Here is a 23,653-nt window from a genome sequence, read left to right on the forward strand (position 1 = left end):
ATCTCCTCCCATTGGAATTCTTCTCCCTCAATAATATTTAAAAGTCACCTTTTTCCCCCTAGCTTCTATATTGCTTTTCTTCATTGGTTTGCACCAGCCCCCTTCCATCCTCCATTCTTGCCTAGGCGAGTCTGATGTGTCAGCCTCTATCCTGTAGCCTCCTGGGATACCCAACGTCACATATCCCGGGAGGCAACAGATCTGCAAACAGAGAATGTGTGCAATGTCTCCCTTCTGCGGCTATGATAAAGGATAAAAAGAGACCGCACATGTGCGAGAACTTGTGCCACGTCATAAGGTGACTGGATGCAAGGATTAGGAAGAGACAGCTGGTTCCTCATGGCGAAAAAAAAAAATGGCGGCACAGAACTGCAGATGAGGAGAGGACAACGCTGAAGTGGATTTATTCCTTTTAATATAGGGGGACATACACTGAGTGGCCAGATTATTATGACCACCCCATCAGTACTTCGTTGGGGCACGAGATGACTCCACGAGATGTTGAAAGGTGATGCGAGGAATCTGACACTGCACTGTTGCCCTTCTGTTGTCTTGTACCAGTCTTGCCACTCTCCGTTCTGCCCTAACATTGACTAGTCGCTGACGGCCACAATTCGCACGTTCAGACCCAGATTTTCGGCTGACAGTCCAGTCTTTAAACACTTTAACAACAGCTGCTCTTGAATATTGAACGAATTCTGCTGTTTTGCTGATACTCGCTCCATGGCTCCGAGCGCCAACAATCGTCCCACGTTCAAAGGCTGTTAAATCACGTTGTTTACCCGTATCTTCAGAAATAATCACTTCTACTGTCGTGGTAAACAACCTGCTTCCCTATTTATAATGGTCTGGCCCTCTAGCAACTTCAGTGCGAAATTATAGCTAATTATAGCTAATTTGCCTACAAACATCAGGTGGTCATAATAAACTGGCTAGTTCTGCATGAGAATATGACATCATCCTAATTTAACTTACAATTACTGTTTTTCCACTTCCTGGTCCTCTTGGGCATTAGTGATTTAATGTGCGGAAGCAATGCATCTCGGGTAGGTTGCATCACAGTGCATTGCTTTTCAGCTCCATCTAGTGGTCATAATACGGTATTTTCCGGTTATTACATTTGGCCTGAAAAGAGATTCACAGAGTGAATGGCTCTGCAAATTGTTTATAAATAGACCCCTTTAGGTTCTCAGAGGTCTACCTGTGCAGTACTGATACACTGAGGTTTAGAGAAACAATAAAACCAAATAAACAAGTAAATACATAGATAATATTACACACGATGTTCAACATTTATAAAGTGAAATTTACACTTTATTTCCTGACCCTGGAAGACATTTCTAGAACCGAGGATGGCTGATTCAGCGTCAGCCTCCTCCCCTCTGTGTCTGAATGAATTTGAAGATCTCATTATTATAGGAAACAGATTCTCGGATGAGTGCTTTGGCTCTGCCATCGTTCATGGGACAGGCTGTAAAACTCGGCTTTTGATTTTTTTTTTAGCCTTAAACTTGGAGCCAGATTCCATCCCAAAACATGTTTCTAATTTGGAGTTTATTGTCATCTTGGGACTCGTTCCTGAAAAGTAGAATGTATTTTATTTAGTCCTCTAATAAGATTGTCTATGTTGAAGACTCTATTTGTGAGAAGTTTGAAACTTCTTCAGTCTTGCACAGTTGTACCGGCTCCTCTCCAGGACTCAAATGGCTTCCTCTGATGTCACTGCACACTGTGCACTTCTCACAATGTGCATTAGACGCTGCAGCAAGTCAGATAGAGCCCGACTCATTTCCGGGTAGGATGTCTAGCAGAGATGCACTGATACCGGTCTTTTGGCATCAAGTATGAGTACCGATATTTTTGTTTCGGTACTCGCCGATACCGAAAGTCCCAAAAAGGAAGCCATGCGGCATGTAATCACCAGGTAACGAGGAAGCATGGAGCCGGCTTTCTGGCCAATCAGGAAGCCGGGGCGCGGGTAATGACTCGCCGCCTGACTTCCTGATTGGCCAGCTTCTCGACCAATTACGAAGCCAGGCGGCGAGTCATTAAGTTCGGGTATCGGGCTAGGCATTGGAGCATTTGGGCGAGTACAAATACTCTCCCAAATACTCGGTATCGCCACAAATACCGATACTAGTATCGATATTGTTGCATCCCTAATGTCTAGCATCATCTATCCCTTTCTCTGCCAGCTTAACTGCCCTTGGCCCACCACTTTTGGTCATTGGAATTCAGTTCTTTCAATCATGGAGGCTCAGCGTCACATGTGGGTGTTACCTAGGGCATTCTGCATCCAAATACAGCCTTTCTAGGAACACATACTCCTCCTCCAGACTTAACAGCACCTTCTGGAAGATGTAGTTCACAGATGGCTGGGTACATAACCAATGTATGATACACTCCCACCATTCCTATTGTCACTCATGCAGCCACATAGTATGAGGGGAAACCAAAATGTCCATGACATGAAGGGAAGAATTAAAACTTCTGTCTGTTTCTTTATTGCTTTTCAGGACTTTGTTATATCTGGTCGGTGTGATAGCACTGGACCATTTATCTATATAAAGAGGCAATATTCCAACCACTAGCCAACCTCTGCACTTCAGCTGCGGTGAAACTACAACTCCCACCATGCTTCTGCTGCTGGAGACATGTCTGTGGGTATCAGAGTCTTGTAATGTCTCATGGGACTTGTAGCTTCACAACAGCTGGAGGGCTGAGGTTGCTTACTCCTGTAATACTCTATAAACCTATAGTGGCTGCATGTATAGAGACCTGATGTTGTCATAGGCTGCTGCCTCTTTAATCACAGTGAATTAACTGTTCAACACATAATCTGTTCTTGGGTGTGGAGTTAGGAGTAAACATGATCATGTAGCTTGGGGATTGGTTTAAAATGTTTGATTAGGAACAGGCAACAGGTTTCGGGAGCAAGCCTCCCTCTTCTTCAGTGATTAAATGTATGAATTGTAATAGAAGCCAGACATTAATGTTTTTAACCTTATTCAGCCACTTTCATTTCCATGAGGAAACCCTGACACTTCAGCTCTATTTTATGAGTGTGTAAAGTCAATGTACGCAGCACTTTACATACTATTAATTCACATCAGTCCCCACCCTCAAGAATCTTACAACCTAAGGTCCTTATCTCATATGCATACATACAGTACATCTACTAGGGCCAGTAAACCTACCAACTTGTCTTTGGAGTGTAAGAGGAAACCCACACAAGCACAGGGAGAACATGCAAACTCAATACAGATAATGTCCTGGCCCTGAACTGGAGATTCCCAGTGCTCCAAGGCAGAAATGCTAACCACTACGCCACTGTGCTGGTTTTAGTTACAAAGCGTATGTTTAAGCCCTGAAGAAGGGGGTGGGGGGAATGGGGCTTTTCCCTGTAACATGTATTCTGACAGCCAGCACCCCAGCGCTTTCAGAATACATTTAACAGACCAAAAGAGACCAAATAGGAGAAGGGCGTTGTTGGGGTTTATATAACCTTTAAAAAGGAACTTCCTCCCTATCTTAAAAATGACAACAAAGGTGCCATTAGAAATGTTTAGTGATGACCATCTACAGACACTTCTAGATAGTATTTCTAGTACAATGCTGATGTTATAACATGATTGGATATGCTGGGAGTGTTTTTTCTAATAAAAGAGTCAGTCATTTTTGTATCTTAGTACATCTTGTATTCAGTAATCATCTGATGGGTGATGGAGTTCTGATACTACTGTTCATCTCACGCTTTTCCTTCTGCAGAGAAATCCGTTCCTCCTCGCCTGGAGTCACTTTTTGCATCTGACATCCTCAGTGACTCCCTCCGTCTCTCCTGGGAAGTGAGTGGAGGGGAATTCGACTCCTTCCTTCTTCTGTACCGCGATGTGGAGGGCAAACCCAAGGAGCTCACATTGGATGGAGAGCAGCGCACGCTTAGCGTTGAAGATCTGAAACCTGGGAAGAAATATAAATTCATTCTGTATGGGCTTACAGGAGGAAAGAGGAGCAAAGCCGTTACACTGGAGACCACCACAGGTAATGGAACAACCAACACATGCTGTCAACCAATAGACATTGCCCCTTTCCACGTGAACTCTGTAAGATCATGCATTTCTTTTTGTCTTCTCTGTGTATCAGTTAATTTAGAGAGACTCTGAAAGCAACTTCAAAAATTGCAGAAAAAAGCACAGAACAATTAAGAGTTTGAAATGTTTACTTCCAGTGTTCTTCCTTCCCATAAACACTTTTTTGGCATGCAGTATGCCTTTGAACTTGCTAGGAAATTTGACCACTCTAGGAAAAGCGGATTCCCTAGTACAACCCCCTCTCTTCTTGCATTACTTAGCCTTCTGCTCTTCTGGTAGTGTCTAATTACTGTCTGTACTGGCCCAACATTTCTTGCCCTACATTCTTGCATGCCATAGCCCTGTGCTATCCTAGGAGTGTCTAAATAATACCCGTGCTGGCCAAGCTCCTCCTCCCCTCCTCTCATTACTTAACACTCTATGTAGCAGGCAGTAGAGAAGAAAAGGGGGATAGTGTAGAGTGTCACTTGACTGTCACACACTGCTCAAGGAACCCCTATCAACCTCAAGAGGAACATTGGTTGAGTTAGCTGCTATAGAGTGAAAATGTGAAAATTCTCGGCCGCAAAGGATCTTGGGGCGGGTGCATGCGCAGATCACATTTTCGGCCGGGACGCGAGGAAAGACACAAGGTAAGTCTATGGACGTGTGCACCCACATGCAGACACCGTGGGACAGGAAGTGCCAGCAAGCTCAGAGGAGTCAGCGCTGGATCGGAGACCCACCGCAATGCTGGAGGGACAGATGAAAAGGACAGGAAAGAAGAAGATCAGATTAAGAAACATCATTTAAGGTAAGTCCTGACATTAACATTGGGGGGAGGGCAAAACATTTTTGACTTTAATGTCACTTTAAATGCACAAGAGAAGATTGTTTTTGTAAATGAATGGTCTGGCAACAGTATCTCTTTAATATTTTGAATCTAAAGTGAATAGATTAATCATATTCTTTCCAAGAATGTCCTTGGCTATCACTCTGATGCTTCTCATACATGTCCCAAAAGAAGACTACCATTTGCTTGGGAAAAAAGCAAGGGAAATAATTGAAAATATTGTTGAAATAAACGGTCTGGTGACAGTCTCTCTTAAGTGTATTAAATAAAAGTGATTATATTTATAATTCTCCATCCAAGACGACTTTGGCAATATTGACTTTGATGCTTCTCATACAGCTCCCAAAAGAGGACTACCATTTGCACAGAAAACCAACATGACAACTGAAATCTTTCAAATTAAAACTTAATTTTATTTTTTTAAAGAAAAAAACACTAGATCAAATTTAACTTTGTTTATTCAACTTTCTTACAGTTTCTTGTTTATGGCAACTTTTGAAATTTTTCAAAATGTGGGCCCAGCGGGAGGTTCTGATTTTACTATAAAGACATGATCAATCCATTCTAAAGTGTACAAGTCCTTGTTTATTTCTTGAAAGGGCCGAACTGCATTTACTGAAAGCACATGCAAAAATCTTTATAAAGACAGGGATCATGGTTCCTTATAGGTTTGCTTTTTTCTTTTTTTTGCGTTTTCAGTAAGGAGTACATGCTGAATCCCAGCGTCATGAAGAATTATAGCATCCTCAGCATCCCCTTGCACTTTACTCTCACTCTGCAAGTATCTAATTTGAGGTTGAGTTTTCATTACAGGAAATCTTTCCAAAGATCGAAACCTTATAGAGCAAACTTAGTTCAGTTAACCTTTCAGAGATCTGGAGCACAGGAAGGATTTCCTGCACGTTGACCTTTCCTTACAGTTGAGGCAGAGGATGCCATATTTCATGTGATGTATCTGACACTAGACAGACAATTTACTATTTGAACCTAAGTCTACAAAATAAGGATAACATAAGTGCCAAATGTAACTGTCTGATGTCCATAGTAATGTCTTACCTTATTACAGCCCCAGGAAAAGTTGTTCCAACTACACCTAGTACTCCTGTCACTCGTCTGGTGAATTTCAAGTCTACAGAAGTGACGAAGGACTCTGTAACATTGTCATGGCTGGTGGAAGGAATATTGTTCTTCGACTGGATTGTACTGCAGTATAGAGAACCTGAGGGAGGTATAAGGGAGCTTCAGATTCCAGGACAAGACTCCAGCACCATCGTTCAAGGACTGCTACCATCTCAGAAGTATGAGTTCACTGTGTACGGACTAAGGGGAGACAAGAGGAGCGAGTCACTGTCCACTCAGGTCCAGACAGGTACTGTACTGAAAACTGGAGACCACTGAATTGATTTAGTAAAACTAAAGCAAAGGAAAATCATGTCTATAGCAACCAGCCAGATTTTATCTCTTACTTTCTAATCTTTATATGGATAAGAACATGGAGCATGACCTATTTTCTTCCAGTTGCAAAGTGTGTCCTTGAGTTCTTTGTGGTGACCTTAAAGCAAACAACATTCCACCACATTTCCTATAGGACCCATATCCTTGTCAACAGCCTCATTAATTGTCTATTTTCGTGCATGAATAAATTCAGTTTAGTTAAAGTGTATGTCCAGTAGAGGTGAGCTCCAGGTTCAAGTCAACCATGAGTTTGACCCAAGCAGTTTGCCGAATGGGTGAACGATTTGGCCAGTCCCCCCCCCCTCCCCCCCCTCCAAACCTCTTGTGTCCACATCACCATTGATTGACTGGTAGCTGAGCCTCACAATATAATTGGTTGCTAGGACATAGGTGGGCACACCAAAACAACCTGTGAATATCTCCACCTCTAGGATGGGGCAGTGCACTTTCAATTCCAAGTCAGCTGCTGAAGTGCTTTATGCATTCTCACACATGGGACAAAATGGTAATCAATTTCAAGCCAATACATTTGGCTATTTCTATATTGTACCCTCAACCCTACATTGAATAAAGATGTATCTGGACTATTAAACAGCGTGATGCTTCAATTCACAATCTTGCAATTTGATGCCACAAGCCAAAGAGACAGTTGGGATCCTCTGGGATGTAAAAGCTGCCTGTCCATTACTCAGATCACCTATACTGACTCTTTCACATGAAATTGGCCAGACACACCTATAGGACAATATTTCCCTAAAATGACAGGACACATTAGAAATATGGGAAGCAGTGGGCCAGGGACAGTACAGCTGGGGAGGAGAGGGTTAGATGATGCTGATGATATGGCTTGTTGTGTTCATGAGATTGTCTTATTTCTTTTTTTATATGTGTTTATATGTGTAAATCGGTCTTCTACTTTTTCAGATTATCCTGAGACTGTTGGTCCTCCTGTGGTCACCGAACTCTACATATCTACTCATGGTCCACATGCCATTCACCTCTCCTGGGAGGCTCCAGAGGCCTCCTTCGAGTCCTTCCTTGTCCGATACAAAGTTGAAAGTCAGGATGGGCCACTGAACACCGTGACAGCTGATGGCACGGATCGGAACCTTCTTCTGTCTGGTCTACAACCTGACACGGTCTACACAGTCACATTACACGGCATCCGAGATGGGAACGAGCAAAGCAGTATGCAAAACACAGGAAAGACAGCACCTCTAGGTAAGGATAAACAGTGTTCAACTCACTTCTGGTACAAATACCCTAGGGAAATTGATGACAATTGATTGGCTTGTAACTCTTTGCAAAGGGGCATGTTCCTCCTAGCAGCCAATCAGATTCCTGTGTTTTTGTTTCTCTAAAGCAGCTGTGAAATGAAAGCAAACATCTCATTGGTTGCTGGAACCTTTTATGTTCAGTTATAGTGTATCTAAGTCAAAAGCATTAGTGTAGGGTTAGAACCTCAATCAGGGTTATATTCCTGTCTTTGTCCCCACTAGCGAGAATGAGCCTCTCGATATGTTCTTGTGACCATTGTCCCCAGGGCTAAAAGTGATGGGAAAATCCAAAATTTTGAGTAGTGACTGGAAAAGAGAAACTCTTCTAATGGTAACAACTGTAGTGACTGTAGTAACTGTAGTGAGTAGTGACTGGAAAAGAGAAACTCTTCTAATGGTAACAACTGTGTAAGAATGGATTTTCCTTACTTTGGAGAGATTTCCCCTCACTCCCTGTTGTGTCTACATGACAGGAAATGAAGGAAAATCTTCTCCAATGAGACATACAGTAGATGTCAATAAAACCCTTTCCTTCTCCATCCAAAATGAAAGAAAAACAAAATGCTGTGGATTAAAATACCCTTTAATTGTAGAATCTTTCAGAAGGTGTCATGTTTTTTCCATTCAAGATCTGGAGCCCCCGAAAAAACTAAAATTCAGCAATATTCAGGAGAAGTCAGCCATCGTCACTTGGGATCCACCAAGTCCTGACACAACCACCTTCAAAGTGTCCTACGAGCCAGCCGACGGAGGTAATAGTCTCCTTTCCTTTCCCATTAAATAGCCGTCACCCACCAATTTGCTACCATTTCTGCGTGTCTGATATTTCTATTAAGCTGTCAATCTTATTCCTTCATATGAAAACATCTTTAATTCAAAATATTGCTGGAAGAGGGGTCTGGCCATCTTTAAAATATATGGAAACCCAGCCACTAAAATCTCATAATTTGTAAACATGCTAATGTGGTTTCAGAAGCAACTTTCAACCTTTTACAATTTTATCTCTAAAAAATAAGTCAAGGCAACTGGACTTGCTGTATTTTTTCTTGAAGACGTTTCACTGGACATCCGACCAGCTTTCTCAATTCTGAATTGAGAAAGCTGGTTGGAATGTCCAGTGAAACGTCTTCAAGAAAAAAATACAACAAGTCCAGTTGCATTCACTTATTTTTTAACAGATATACCATGACCTGGATAAATGAGAACCTTCACAGACACTTTTACAATTTTGCATCTTTCAATAAAATAATATCTGCTGATCCTGCCATGGAAAGTCGATGTTCAGGCACTTCCTGTGAAGGGGTGACAATGCATTGTCTCTTACTCTCAATTGCTGTCCTGTGTTGTCGCCCAGTCACATGCACTTTTAGTGGAGACTATCAACAGCCATGCCGGCAGTCTTTGCTCTGGCATGTTCTGCCACTGTCACCATCAAGAAAACTGGTCCTGAGCAATACGATGCAGCCAGCACTGGAGCACATGGCTGGAAGAGATCAGATGCAATGAGATAACAAAAAAATAGGATTTTTGTACACCTTAAAATCCTTTTCTTGGAGTCTTTTGAGGGATTCAGGAATTCTTAAAATTCTCAGGCTGTTGGGTTTTACTGCCGCCTACAAGAAAAATGGACACAGGCAACAATAAAGCCATTGGCGAGCACTCTGTACTCGCCAATGATGTACTCTGAACTTCGTGTTTTATTTTATAACTTTATTCTGCTGCAGGAGAACCGGAGAGTGTAAATGTGGTTGGAACCACCACAACACTGAAAAGGCTGACTCCAGGAACCAAATATGAGGTTACCGTTGTTACGATGCGAGGGTTCGAGGAAAGCTCACCACTGACAGGCTACCTCACCACAGGTGAGTCTTATATGGCTGTGCTATGGTCCACAAAGACCAATCAGATAACATTTTTAAGATAATGGTAGATTTTCTAATTTCGGGTCTTGTTTCTTAGCTGGAGGCGGCCCCCGATCTTTGCGTGCACATGACGTGACTGAAGTGTCAGCTCTTCTACGTTGGGAAGCCCCCACTGGACCTGTGGATCAGTATTTGATTACCTACAGAGCAGAGAACAGTAAGAGTTGAATGTTTCTGTTATTTCTAGATATGTCTGTGGATTTAGGGTGGAGCTTCAGTGTGTACTGCTGCGGACCGACAAGTCAGGTTGAAAGTCTAACCACTACACCACTTTATTTCCAATGAACTCTGAAAGCTGTGCCCACAGAAGGCAAGTGGGGGCCAAAGGACTAGTCACCAGTATTGCTATGGTCTGGACTTACCATGCCATGTTCTTGTTGTTGTCTCTGTGTGGAGGTTGCCATCTTGGTAGAGGCACAGGACTGTGTCTCATGTCAAAGCTGACCCTTAATGAGTGGTGATCTGATGACTGGAGGGGTAAAATACAAGAGGCAATAGAGTAGGTAAAGGAAGGCCCAGAATGAATAAAGCTAAATCAGTAAGATTCTTACACTGCAGGTCCTCAGATACAGCATCCTCCCCAGCAAGAAGAACAGCATAGTAGTAACATCTCCAAATCCAGTGAGACCAGCAGTCAGAGGCAGCAGTGCCTTAGACCTCACACTGCAGGTATACAGCTATGAGGCTCTAGAAGCGGAGTGCCTAGGCACAGGAAGTGTACTGCTATTTTTCAGCAGGAATTCAGGAAAAAAGGTAAATTTTTCAGGGTACTGCAAAGAAACCATCATTCTAAATGTTCCTGTAACAGAGGTAACCTTCACTTAAAGGGTAAACTATAATGGTTTGGGGTGAGATTTATCTCTTTTACCAAATGCTATATTATTTACTATTTCACCTGTTGAGATATTATGGAAATAAAAATGTAATACACCCATGACATTGGCTTTTTATGGCGTTTTCTAAAGCAATACAAAAAAACAATTTCATCTCTGTTTTGTGGCTGCCTCTGTCTTATTAAAACTCTGTATCCTTTTTAAGCATGATAAACATTTAAAAAGAAGCCTAAAGCTATTCCTGCTGGCTGGAAGTAGTACACAGGGAGTATTTACAGTGTACTATATGTAATATTTCATACTTACTAGACAAAAACAATCAAGATATTGAAAAATCTAAAAATAATACATACAAATAATATATACTACATACATTGTACAACTTATAATAAAGTGTTTCCAAACTAGAGAACAGAAATGTAAAACAGATGTAATATTCTTCACCTGACTAGTCCTTAGATGTAGTGTCTGCATTTGTTTTATATTTTTAGGCTTTTTTTCATGAATTTCACCAGGTGATCCCAGTAACACATTCTGCGTCCCAGGGTGACAACGCTCACTCATTGTACTGTAGGAATGGAGGAGCAGCATTGTTACCCCAGGGTAGGAAATGTGTCAGGGCGACAGAACGTCTTTGAGAAGGGAATATATAAATGCTTCTTATTCTAAAGAACACTAGGGGTAGATTTGCAAAATAGTGAATGTGACAATCACCAAACATTCACTGAATGCGTATCCCTCTGGTGCATGTGGAATAGACTAGGGGTAGATTTGAAAAAAAATAAATGTGATATTCACTAAACATTCACTGAAGGTGTTTAAAATTACAGTGATTGTTTCACCTTCAGTTAATGTTTTGTTAATGTCACATTCATTTTACGACTTAGAACCCTAACCCTAGGATTAGTTACACCTTTGTAATACATCCATTATCATGCCTTGTGTCTCTCTCTCTCTCTGCCATTGCTAATAGAACACCAGTCTTCTATGATCGGCCTTAGATCCATCCCACCTCTTATACATCCATTGCTCTCTTGCAGTCCCGTTGATCACCGTACCGGTTCCTGGAGACAAAACTGAGCTTCCTCTGTCTGGCTTACATCCTCACACAGAGTACTTTGTAAGCGTGCAAAGTCAACATGGACCCGCAACCAGTGCGCCATCGTCCACCTCCTTCACCACTAGTAAGCCGTCATTTACTATTCTCATACAGTAAATTGTGTGTTCCCTGGTTTCTTTTGATTCATGCATTCATGCATTCACCCTCAAAGAACAATTTTCAGGAAATGTGTGCCGCCATTCTGTGTGAAATACTGACGCTACTACTCCATGCTTTCCAATATGTTAAGGTGAATGCAAAGTGCTGCAACAAAACCAGCAGGTGACAAAAGCAACTTCTAGCCTGGGTAGGGCAAGCTGTGTGCTTCACATAGTTACAGAGACAAGTGATGCTTGGACCAGCCTTGGAGTCTTGCCTAGTAAGCCTGCCAGGAAATTCTAAGTTACCGAAGGGAAACTATATTGGTGTTAGGTAAAATCTATATATTTTTTAAAGCTGACTTCCAAACAAACATCTAAATACAGGAGATTAAATAACATTTAAGGGAGCTGGCAAAGGATTTTCTTCTCAGGTTGAATGTAATATCAGGTAAAAACCACATTATGGGCACTGGATGGAGTTGAGGAGCACGGGAAATAAGTATTTATTTCCTATGTTCCTCAGCTCCATCTAGTGGCCATAATACAGAATTACATTACATTACACTTGACCTGAAACTATACAAAGAACCTCCATTTTTGCCTCTATGCGTACAGATCGACAGACTGTTTACAAGTAGACCACTTTAAGTCACATACTTTGCTTAATCCATCTGTATTCAGTTCTGCTGAGAGTCTTAGTAAGTCGTCTGTTCCTTCAAAGCCTGAAATCTATTCTGGGATATGTTTCCTGTTGCATGGCTCCTTTCAGCAACAAATACTTCACTGCTGTGTCTTCATTGCTGTGTGGAGGTGCCATTTCTCACTTGGGGCTCTTACTGATCGTAAGAAAGGGCACTAAGCAAATCATGGTTATTGGTTTATCTAAGAAAAATAATAATACTATAGGTTCCTTTTAAAAGAATGTTTCAATTGTCACAATGTCCAGGTGCTGACACTCCCCGTGACCTCACGGCCACTCAGATCACAGCCCGAACTGCCGTGCTGACCTGGGAAGCGCCAGATGTTGAACCTGATGCCTATCTGCTCACCTACCAAACACCGCAAGGTGAAGCGAAGGTAGGATGGACTTTTTACTTCATCAGTTGAGGCATTAAACTTTCGCCTAGGGTGGAGGTGACAACACAAAGTTTAAGGCAAAGTAACATGGTTTCTGGTTCAGTTTTCCTGAAATCTTTATAAATGATGATTTAGTACAGTTTGCACCCATGATGTTCACTTTGCAAAGCAAGGTGGACTTAAAAAGAAATGCCAGCACTGGTTGTATGCTTGGAAGAAAACTGAATATATCTCAGCAAACCTGATGGTCCCAGCTGAGATAAAAGCAGAAGTAGGTTTGAGTCGATTCAAATCACTAGTATCGAAAAAAATGTCTCTTATGTGCCCTGTCACCTACAGCAACCACTTTCAGGCATCTGTTTTGTAATTGGCTTGCAGTACAGATGTCACTCTGATTGGTGGTGGTGCCTATACAGAGCAGCTCATATTTAATTAGACTCTTCTCTGCTTCTCTCCACCTCTATTGTGTGCATTCATTTATCACAAATTTGTTGCTGCGAGTTTGGAGGGGGAGGCGGAGCCTACAAAGGCATTTTTGCTGTGGATCGTAGAAGACTTTCCCCACCACTGGCCACATTGTCAAAACCAGCAGACAATATTGGATTGGATAGGAGATGATATTATTACTGAGTAGGGATAAAGTTCCATCCCCATCACCTATATAATTGAGATGCTCTGGATGATACCTTGTCACATTTTTTTCCATCTTGTAGGAAATCCATTTGCTATCCAATATCACCTCCTTCTTGTTGAATCAGCTTGACCCAACCACACAATACACAGTTCAGCTCCACGCCCTTCGACATGGCTCCGCTTCTGCTCCCATCTCCACCTCCTTCACTACGGGTGAGTGACAACAGCTTCAGTAATCTCCTTCACCAGTCCTGAGTCAATCTGTGCTTCTTAGGGTTGCAATGCACAGCCCAGTATTTGAAAGTGAATTGCCCAATTCAAGCGTTGGCCTTGATGACTGGATGAGAACTGGGTCATGTTTGGCTTCTTTGGGAGGGAATATCAAGCATTGGAAACTCCTATTACACAAATAGATATTCTAGTATTTTGCAAACTCTCTGTTGAAATAAGTATCAATTGTTCTTTTCTCTTAAAAGAAAAGGAAATTATTACTCCAAATGTGTGAACCTCATACTGTTGAGTTACAATTGGGGTGGGTCTCTGCAGTTGGGTGATGTGAAAAGAAGATGGACAGATATTTCTCTTGTCAATCATTCTTGGTGAAACATCTCCTGTCTGTGATCAGCAGACAACTTCACATTTAGCACCCTAAAGGGGTGAACAGTTGCTACAGCCCTACAATGTTGTCACCACAGCTTGGCTGACCACTGTCTCAGCTTTTGCTGTGCAGCAGATGCTCTTCGTTATCCAACCTTAAAATGGTGAGGCTCTTCAACTGTCTATAATTAAAATAGGGACTTGAAAATATTCCGTCAGAAATAATGATGAGTAATTTGGTTTGAAATTTGGCTAATTTTGATTTTGATATGCCATGTGGAGTCTGCAAAGAGTCATACAGTTTATGAATCACAGTTGCTTGGATTCCTTAATTGTACGATTCACTGCAGTTCAAACAGGTCTTTATGTAAATATTTAGAAGTAAAATGGGCAAGTCAGCAATTCTCCTGGCTCAATTTTCACAAACAAGCAAGGACTTTCCCTACATAAATATTTATCAAAACAAAGATCACCTCCTACAGTTCTGGGGGCTGCTCTAGCAATTCCATTATGTTTACTGCACTTGGGTTTTATAGTTGGTGAGGTCTCAAACTTTTCCATGCAGGCATCAAATCCTGAATTCATCTTTCACACACTCTCTGTCCTCTTTCCCTGTTTTGCTCATCCCATTATCAGCCCACTCTGTCCTCTCCATCTTATGACCATTCCATCATCAACCGTCCCTGTCTTGTCCACCTTCCACCCACTCCATCATTAGCCCTCCTTGTCTTCTCCGTTTTCCACCCAATCCATCAGGAGCCCTCTCTGTACTCTCCATCTTCTGCCCACTCCAGCATTGTCCCCATGTGGCTATTCCATCTTCTACCCACTCATCTTTGACCCTCTTTAGCCTCCTCATCCTCTGTCCACTCTATCATTATCCCACTCTGTCCAATCCATCTTCCCAATCCATCACTGGCACCACTTCTGAATCCCATCTTCTGTCCACTCCATCATCGACCCTCTCTGTCTTCTCTATTTTATGTGCAGATTTTCATGGGTCCTCTCTGTCCTGTCCATCTTCTGCCCATGCCATCAATGGCCCACTCTGCCCTCTCTGTCCTTCGGCCACTTCACCACTACTCCTCTGTCCTTTTCATCTTCTGCTTATTTCATCATTGGCCCTCTGTCTTCTTCTGCCCAATTCATTATCATACCTCTCCGTCTGCTCCATCTTCCACCCATTCCATCATCCGCTCTCGCTGTCCAGTCCATCTGCTGTCCATTTTTTGTTGGCCCTTTCTGTCCATGTCATCATACCTCTCTGTCTGCTCCATCTTTTTCCTTATCCAACATATGCCATTTACATCTTACGCCCACTCCATTATCTGACCTATCTTCTGCCCACTCTGTCTACTCAACATGTCATCCACTCCATCATTGGGCCTTTCTGCCCTATCCACCTTCCACCCACTCGATCATCACTCTACTCTGTCCACATGACCGTATTTTTTCGTATTTTGCCACATTTCCCCAAATTGCAGGAACTGCAACTGAACTGGCAGGAAATCTACAATGATTTCTTTGTAGAAAGTATCCAGGTCTATAAAGATTCCACATCCACTGCTTAGTTCCCCCAGTGCTGAAGAGACACAGAAACCAATTAACTCTGTACCAGCTCACTGAAACTTAATTGCTTTAATGAAAAGGTTAGACAAACTGGCTGAGCTTGAGCAGTTCAGAGAAGAGGAACACTGCTAAGAACTCAAATATGGAGGTAGAAACTGGTCTTTGAAGGTAGCTACCTGGACCATGGAGAAAGGTTATGAAGCTGCGTCCCTCCATGAGAAATCCATAATAGAAGTCACCAGCACTCGATGATGTGTGCAAGAAGTAAATCACTTTTTATTACATTGTCACATGTGTCATACAGGGGGCTGTATGACGCATGTGACAATGTAATAAAAAGTGCTTTACTTCTTGCACACATCATCGAGTGCTGGTGACTTCTATTATGGACTGTATCTGACACGGCGCCATCCGTGTTGTCACTTCAAGCACTAACCTCTCATCCAAGGTCTGTACGCAGTATGGAGTGCAGGTGATTTCATATTATCGATTGCCTCCATGAGAAGTGGCATACTTCAGGGACACAATAACCATTAGGTACAGGAGGCCTGGGCCTATAGGCAACAGAGGCTAAGAGCTGGCCTTTACTTGTATAGTTATTGGCCACACATTCTTTGGCATCGTTAGTAGGAATGCGTTTGTCTCACCTAAGCTTTTAGCACACATTATTTTAATATTCCAAGCCAGATTTGGGTCAGTAAAACAAAAAAACTGCTCTGTGTTAAAGAGGTGATCCTAGAAGAGTTGTCTTTTTGGGCAGCAGAGGTTGTGTATCCAGCGGCGTATTTAACTTTGCTGCTGCCCTCGGCAAGGCAGCAAATCATGTGTACCTACAGGCTGTGGTGGTACACTTCTGCCCTGGGCTCAGTTTGAGCTTTTGTACAGAGTAGACTTTGATGGGATTGTTTTGTCTCAACAAAACTATTGTTTGACTTTAAAGAAAAAGGGAGGTTCTAAAACTCCACGAAAGGGAGGAGACATTTGTAAGTGTGTGTACACTTTATGCGTTTACATAGTATTACTGGCTCGAGAGCAAACATTTCTTTTTCAGTTGTTTCTATTTTTCATTTTGCCAAAACTTAAATCTGTTTGCCGCGGCTGGACCCCGGAGAGACGCATTCCTTTTTTATAAATTGCTTTTAATCCCAATGTTTATATGACGAGAAAGAAACCGATAAATATTTATTTGATAAGCGGAGGACCTCTGAAAAATAACAGCAATAAAACATTTGGGGAAGGGAGATTGTTTTAAAGAAGACATCATGATATGAAGCCACGAATGACACTAATAACGCAGGACATCTGTTTCTTTTATATGGACATTCTGGGGTCAAAGTCACGCAATAACCAAATGTGATAACTCAGTTTTAGATACCACAGAACCGTTATATAACACACTACTAAAGTCAACATTTTTCAAGGTTTTCCTTGTTTCTAAGATGTCTCTTGACAATGTGTAAGATGTCTCTTGACAACAGTTATCTGGTACAGGTAAAAATGTTGTTTTGTATCTTTTCAAAGTGTCACAGTAACTGATACACTTACCCTCCATGTAAACCCAACACTAACCCTCCCTCTAACCCTAACACTAAGTCTCCCTGTAACCCTCCCTATATCCCCAACCCTCCCTTCAATTCTTACATTAACTCTCCCTGTAACCCTAACACTTACTCTCCCTGTAACGTTAACATTAACCCTCCTTGTAACTCTAACACTAACCCTCCCTGTATCCCCAAAACTAACCCTACCTGTAACCCAATCCTAATACTCCCTATAGCGCTAAAACTAACCCTCCCTGTAACCCCAACCATAGCACTCCCTGTAATCCTTACACTAACCCTCCTTGTAACCCCAACCCTAATCCTCCCTGTAACCCCAATCCTCCCTGTAAACCTAACACTAACCCTCCCGTTAAATCTAACACTTACTCTCCCTGTAACTTTAACATTAATCCTCCTTGTAACTCTAACACTTACCCTCCCTGTATCCCCAAAACTAACCCTACCTGTAACCCCAACCTTAACACTCCCTGTAGCCCTAAAAGTAACCCTTCCTGTAACCCCAACACTAACCCTCACTGTAAACCTGAAACTAACCCTCCTTGTAACCCTTACACTAACCCTCCTTGTAACCCTTACACTAACCCTCCTTGTAAACCTAACACTAACCCTCCATGTAACTATTACATTACCCTGCCTGTAACCCTTACACTAACCTTCCCAGTAAACCTAACACTAACCCTCCCTTTAGCCCTTACACTAACCCTCTCTGTAAACCCAACACTAACCCTCCCTGTATCCCTAACCCTCCCTGTAACCCTTACAATAACTCTCCCTGTAAACCCCAACACTATCTATCCGTATAATTCTCATACTAACCCTCCCTGTAAAACTATACCACCAACCTTCCCTGTAACCCTAACACTAACCTTCCCAGTAGCTGGGTGTTGTACATGGGCTATACTAATATAAATACAGGGACAACCATTGTGTACCCCGTTCCTACCTATTCCCCACCTAAATAAATTCTGTAACCTGGAACACGCATGCAAACAGTGAAGTCAGAGGAGAATCAGAATTGATGATCTTCATACTTTCAGTGATTCAGACAGTACTGACACCTTAAGGTCAGTATAAGAGCCAGTCAACAAGCATTTCTATAAAGAGTTCATTACAGGCAGCCTGCATATGTTCTCAGTACAGGCTTCCTTTAATTTGCCAATGGCAGCTGCCATTTTTCCGTTATGACAGGTTCCCTTTAGCGGAATCTGGTTGTTGAACAAGGAGACTCCAGCACAACCTGATCTGTGCTGATGTGAGCTGTGGAAATGCCACCGTCTCCTACAGACGTGTAAACAAGAAGTCTGTTTGATTGTCCAGACGGGTTATATCGAATTTTCCCCATCGCCATGTGTGGAACACGTCCTCTGCGTGTAAATCAGCTGTCATTTTTCCTCTTTCAACATCTGGGAGGCTCCATCCCGCACGGCAAGTCTCAGCGCCATTTACTTGTTGAACTAATTGACTTTTGACAAACAGGAAGATGTCTTTAACGACTTTGAATTCCTGGCACCCCTCTTGGAAGTTCTGGGGGAGTCAGTGCAGAATTTATGACATCTGATTCATATCATCGGTGTCACGGCAACCAAGCTCTGCTGACAAAAGCAACGCGCCTTCCAAATCACTTCTTCAGATTGTTGACGACTGTTGTTAGATGAACGGCTGGCGATGGAAGGTGCTCTGTTCCAAATTATAATTGCGCATTAATTGCGGAGATGTCTGTTCTCCTGAGTCTGACTTCTTGATGGCCGCTCATATTCAAAGTCAGCTGCACAATTTTCCCTTAGTGCTAGTGCAGGGGGAGCCAAAATTCTGGCCTTTAGCTGTTGTAAAACTACAAGCCCCATCATGTATTATAAGACTCTGACAGCCATAGGCAGGGCCCCCAGAGGCAGCGGCATGATGGGATTTGTGGTTTCACCACAGCAGAAGGGATGAAGTTTGGCTACCCCTGTTCAAATGGGACAGTCTAAAGCTGGTCGTACACCAGAAGAGCTTCCTTCTAAAAAAATAATATTTGGAAAGTACATTCAATTTTCTACTAGTTAATGGGATCAAAGTGATGATTATTTTTGACCACAGTGATTCAAATGAGCGGGATGGAAAATTTTACCTTGACCGAACAAAACTCTAACAGTGAATGCGGTTTTCGTTTGTGAATCTCCATTCGTTCCAAAATCAAAGGCAATTAAAAATTCAATGCAATATCAACCTGGAGGTGTTCTTTACACAGTCGATGTATGGAAAGACCCCAGAAATGTAATTCCATGCTTGTGTGATTGGCTGGCTGATTTTCCCAGAAGTCTGCACTAAGACACAAGTAAAGCTTTAAGCACCTCCTGCAATAGAAATGTCATTTTTGGCAATATAAACCTTAAAGTTTAAAGGGACGCCGACACTGCAACGCTCCGCATTAGAACACAGAAAATCCACCAGTTGGTTATAATGACCCCGACCCTCACATTCAGGAATTAGTCTGGAATGGACATTGTGAAACAAAGAGCTTTTTCTTCAGAACAGAAGCAGGTCAGAAACTGCAACAAAATTTTATAATATTGTGGATATGGATTGTTTTTTTCTCAACACAAATGGAGCTATACCTTAAGTAAGAGGGTCAGCATGACAACCAGCATTTTCAGGAGGAGAGGTCAGCAATGGCAGCCAACATGTTGGGTTTCCTTTGATTATGAAACACTTGTAATATAAAAAGGGATGATGGTGCTGGATTGGTGATGCTGGAAATATACACAACTCTACATTACTAAGAATGTATTTACTAAATGTGTAGAACAGAATAGCCCACTCTATACTTTGGTCTTCGGCCTTGCTTGCCCAGTTTTTTCAAGGTAGAAAAATTCTGAATCCCACTGTGCAGAATGATCCCTCTATTGGTAGGTAATTGCTGTGCAAATACAGAGCAATTCAGTCCCTTGCAGAGTTAATGTCTATGGGTTGGACCATGTTGGGACCTAATGGGATGTCTTCTGGCTGATCATCAATGAGCCACAACTTGCGTATGCTACGCTAGGCACTGACTCCTCTCCATCATGGACCCTGTGCATCCAGTGCAGCACAGGACTGTCTTATATCACTTGCAGACACCATCTCACATGCTGCCTAACTCTCACCCCCAACCCTAGGCTAGGCTTCACCCCAGGGGCTTCCTACACAAACCCCAACCAACATAGATTACCATGAGCCTCAACCACCTGTCAATCATGTAAAGAGCCAGTTGGCAAAGGTCACCCACACAGGTCAGAGTCTCATATACAGTATACTTAATATACAAATGACCACCATAGGGAGCATTCACACATTATTATATAAATAAATCAACATAGGGAACAACAGCTGTATATAGATAAATATGATAATCACATTGCAACTTTCAGACAATTGATACAGTAAAAAAATCAAATAAAATAAACTGAATATTTTCCATTAAAATGTAGCAAAATATGCTTATAACGTTTGGTTTTCAACATTTATTTATCTAAAAAGATTTGCGCCTCCCAGACAGAAAAAACGATTTGTGATTTTTACAACAGAAAATCTTTTCAACAACAAGAACTAGTAACATAAATCTTTGAATAGACATGGAGTCATTTCTGATTTATGCTATAAGAACGTGCAACAGAGAGCCGCCATAATTCAGCTCCCCAAGGTCAGTCCCATTGGAGGAGAGCCGCAGTCTGACACATCACAGAGTGTGTGATATCTAAAGGGCTGAAATCATCTAGGCGGATCCATGGAGTCTGCTCTCCTGGGCTGAACTGAAATAGAGATATATGTCCCTCCATCGAGCCAATATAAGCGTGCTTACAAAGTTCCCAAGAGCAGAACACAAGTTTGTAAGAGGAAAATAACATTAAACACACCCTTGAATGAAAAAAGGAGTCAATGTATTGTTTATATGAAGTGGTCTTCGTGTCTTTATTTACTTCTGTATCGCTTCTCTGCCTTCTGGCTAAGATCAAGTGTAGTATCTGTTCTTATCAGTTGCAGGAGGGGAAAGGAGCCGCTGTACTGGCCTTATGTCTGGTATGGCAGGAATCTGAGTACCCTGCCTTGTGATGGGGGTCCCTAAAAGGTCCTGGCTATGGGGAGGAAACCGAAGCAAGCGTCCACTCACTTATAGAGTGGGGGTTGGGAGTACTCCTTGAGTGCTGGTATCTGGCAGGGCCCAATTCCTCCTGATTTGGACGGGTCTACCTTGTCTGGCCATGGGCTGAGGAGACACGAAGCCTGGGGTGTTCAAGCCCCCTGGAGTGGTGACCCAGGGGTGCCCTGGTAGCACTATAGTTTTGGGACCCCACTGTGTGAACAGTACTTTGGCCACGACACCTTTTGCTGCACATCGCCTCTTGGGCTAGGCCTTATGGCTGAGACCAGGGGTAATTTTTATTACCGGGCCGCAAGGCCTAGCCATTGTATTGCACTCTGGCACTCTAAATTAATTTTTCTCACTTGTATGTGCACCTTTTACTATTTTTTATGTGTTTTTCACTCCATAGGATGGAGGGTGTGGGTCTTCGGGCCTAGCCTGAAGTCTAGGGGGAGGATGTGTGGCCCTCAGGTTCCTTCCTCCCCTGAATCGGGGGTCTCCCTTCGGGAGAGCCCTCAACCTTGTACTAGCTTGTCGGCTTCGGCTGGACACGAGAAATGGGTCCGCCTGGTTTCGGCCAGGTGTACACGAATGCCTTGTCCTCGTCAGGAGCCTTGCGCCCTGGGGGATCAGGGATGGGCCCTGTCTCTTTGGGAGACAGACCCTTTAGATTGCACCCCTTCTGTGCACTTTTTTGTGTGTTTTTGGTTCACTTTTTGGGTGTTTCGACGGGCAAAAAATAAAATAAAAAAATCATGTCTTTATTTTCTGCTGCGTGTTTCTATAATTATATTTTATGTACTGGTCTGTAGAAGTACCATCTGTTAGCTGTGATCCTATTGCTTCCCAGAGAGTGATAGCAGAAGTACTTGTACCAGGACTAGCATGGTGGTATCTGTGTCTCAGGTGCCCTTTGTCTTAGACTCTAAGCTCGTTTGGGCCGGGTCCTCCTCACCTACTGTTTCTGTATATCAATAATGCTTGTCATTGTTTCTTACCTGTCTAAACAATTGTACAGCGCTGCGGAATGTGTTGGCGCTTTATAAATAATTGTAAAGAGAATAATCACCAATAACTTTTTTTTGTTTTGGATAAATTAAGAAAGGGTTCCTTCATTTCCTGCCCAAGACATTCAACAGGAAGTGAAGGTCTCCACAAATTGAGGGGAAATCCTCTCTCATCTAGTTGTCAGTGAACAGGTGTCCTCATTGTAAGATTTACCCTTACCTCAGAAATGTCAGATTTCCCAACAGTCCCTATCGCAGTGACAGGGAGATTTCAATTTACCTTGGCCAGTACACTACAAGGTACCAGTGCTGTAGTTGTAGTAATAATAATAATACTCATCATGACATTTATTATTCTGCCAAAATTATAAGTGCTTTTTCACACAATTACTCCAATACAGACTTCTTTTAACTCTCGCATCTTCAGCTGTCTGATCAGGTATTAGCTGAGAGGACACTCTGGGATGTTGGACTGCATTAGACATACAGGGTTAATTTCAGTCTGTAGAACAAGTTCAGAAGTCATACTGCTAAGATTGCAAAGCAGATGCCACAGCACAGTGGGGTCTGTGGCTAAGAGGATCCTGATGTCTGAGTTCAGCTCTTCTATACTGGAAACTTCACAGTTTAGCTTTTAAGAACATATTTTCCAATGGGGGACCCCCCTCCTATCCCAGGCCCCATAGCAACTGCATGGGCTGCTATGGCTACTGGTATGTCACTGGTACAGGCGTATTCCAAGATGAGAATGCCAGGATTCATCGGGCTCAAATTGTGAAAGAGTGGTTTAGGGATCATGAGGCATCATTTTCACACATGAATTGGCCACCACAGAGTCCAGACCTTAACCCCATTCAGAATCTTTGGGATGTGCTGAAGAAGACTGTACGCAGTGGTCAGACTCTCCCATCATCACTACAAGATCTTGGTGAAACATTAATGCAGCTCTGGATGGATATGAATTAGACATGTGCGATTCGTTTCGTTCCGAATCGAAATTCGGACGAAATTTCGGAAATTTGGAGATTCGGATGTATCCGAATTCCGAATTACAGATATAACGAATGCAAACGTATCCGAATTTCTAATTCGTTTTTTTGGGATGAACTTTCGTCTTTTGGACGAAATCTCATTGCAGCAAAGTGACATTCGAGAACAAAAAAAAAACGTTTTTTTTCCCCTCTTAAATGTCACTTTGCTGCAACGAACGAACGAAACGAAAGTTCGTACGGATTTCCGCAAACGAATTTCGTCCGAATCCGAATTCCGAAACGATTTGACTTTCGGACCCAAATTCCGAAAAACGAAATAAAGCAAAATCCGAATCAAAACGAAACGGAACTAAACACATTTTTTGCTGGTGCACATGTCTAATATGAATGTTGTGATATTGTATGAGCTTATCAAAATGATGGGGAATGCGCGCCGTAACCAAAGCTAAAGGTGGCCCAACGAAATATTACAGTGGGTGACCTTTTTTTTGGACAGGCAGTGAA

General features: G+C 42.5%; 1 protein-coding gene across 1 annotated transcript in view; it reads left to right on the top strand.

Annotated features, from left to right (window-relative positions):
* The window catches only part of TNXB (tenascin XB), a 74,582-nt gene that overhangs the window by 45,269 nt on the left and 5,660 nt on the right, over window positions 1–23,653 (top strand). The window contains exons 12-20 of the mRNA XM_018555830.1: window positions 3,769–4,041; window positions 5,990–6,292; window positions 7,303–7,599; window positions 8,285–8,407; window positions 9,380–9,517; window positions 9,615–9,734; window positions 11,451–11,594; window positions 12,557–12,687; window positions 13,401–13,533. Of these exons, the coding sequence (XP_018411332.1) occupies window positions 3,769–4,041; window positions 5,990–6,292; window positions 7,303–7,599; window positions 8,285–8,407; window positions 9,380–9,517; window positions 9,615–9,734; window positions 11,451–11,594; window positions 12,557–12,687; window positions 13,401–13,533 (1,662 nt within the window). The remainder of the gene's footprint in view (window positions 1–3,768; window positions 4,042–5,989; window positions 6,293–7,302; window positions 7,600–8,284; window positions 8,408–9,379; window positions 9,518–9,614; window positions 9,735–11,450; window positions 11,595–12,556; window positions 12,688–13,400; window positions 13,534–23,653) is intronic.

This window comes from Nanorana parkeri, unplaced genomic scaffold (genome assembly GCF_000935625.1).
Source record: "Nanorana parkeri isolate BGI_ZX_2015 unplaced genomic scaffold, ASM93562v1 scaffold215, whole genome shotgun sequence".
Lineage (NCBI taxonomy): Eukaryota > Metazoa > Chordata > Amphibia > Anura > Dicroglossidae > Nanorana > Nanorana parkeri.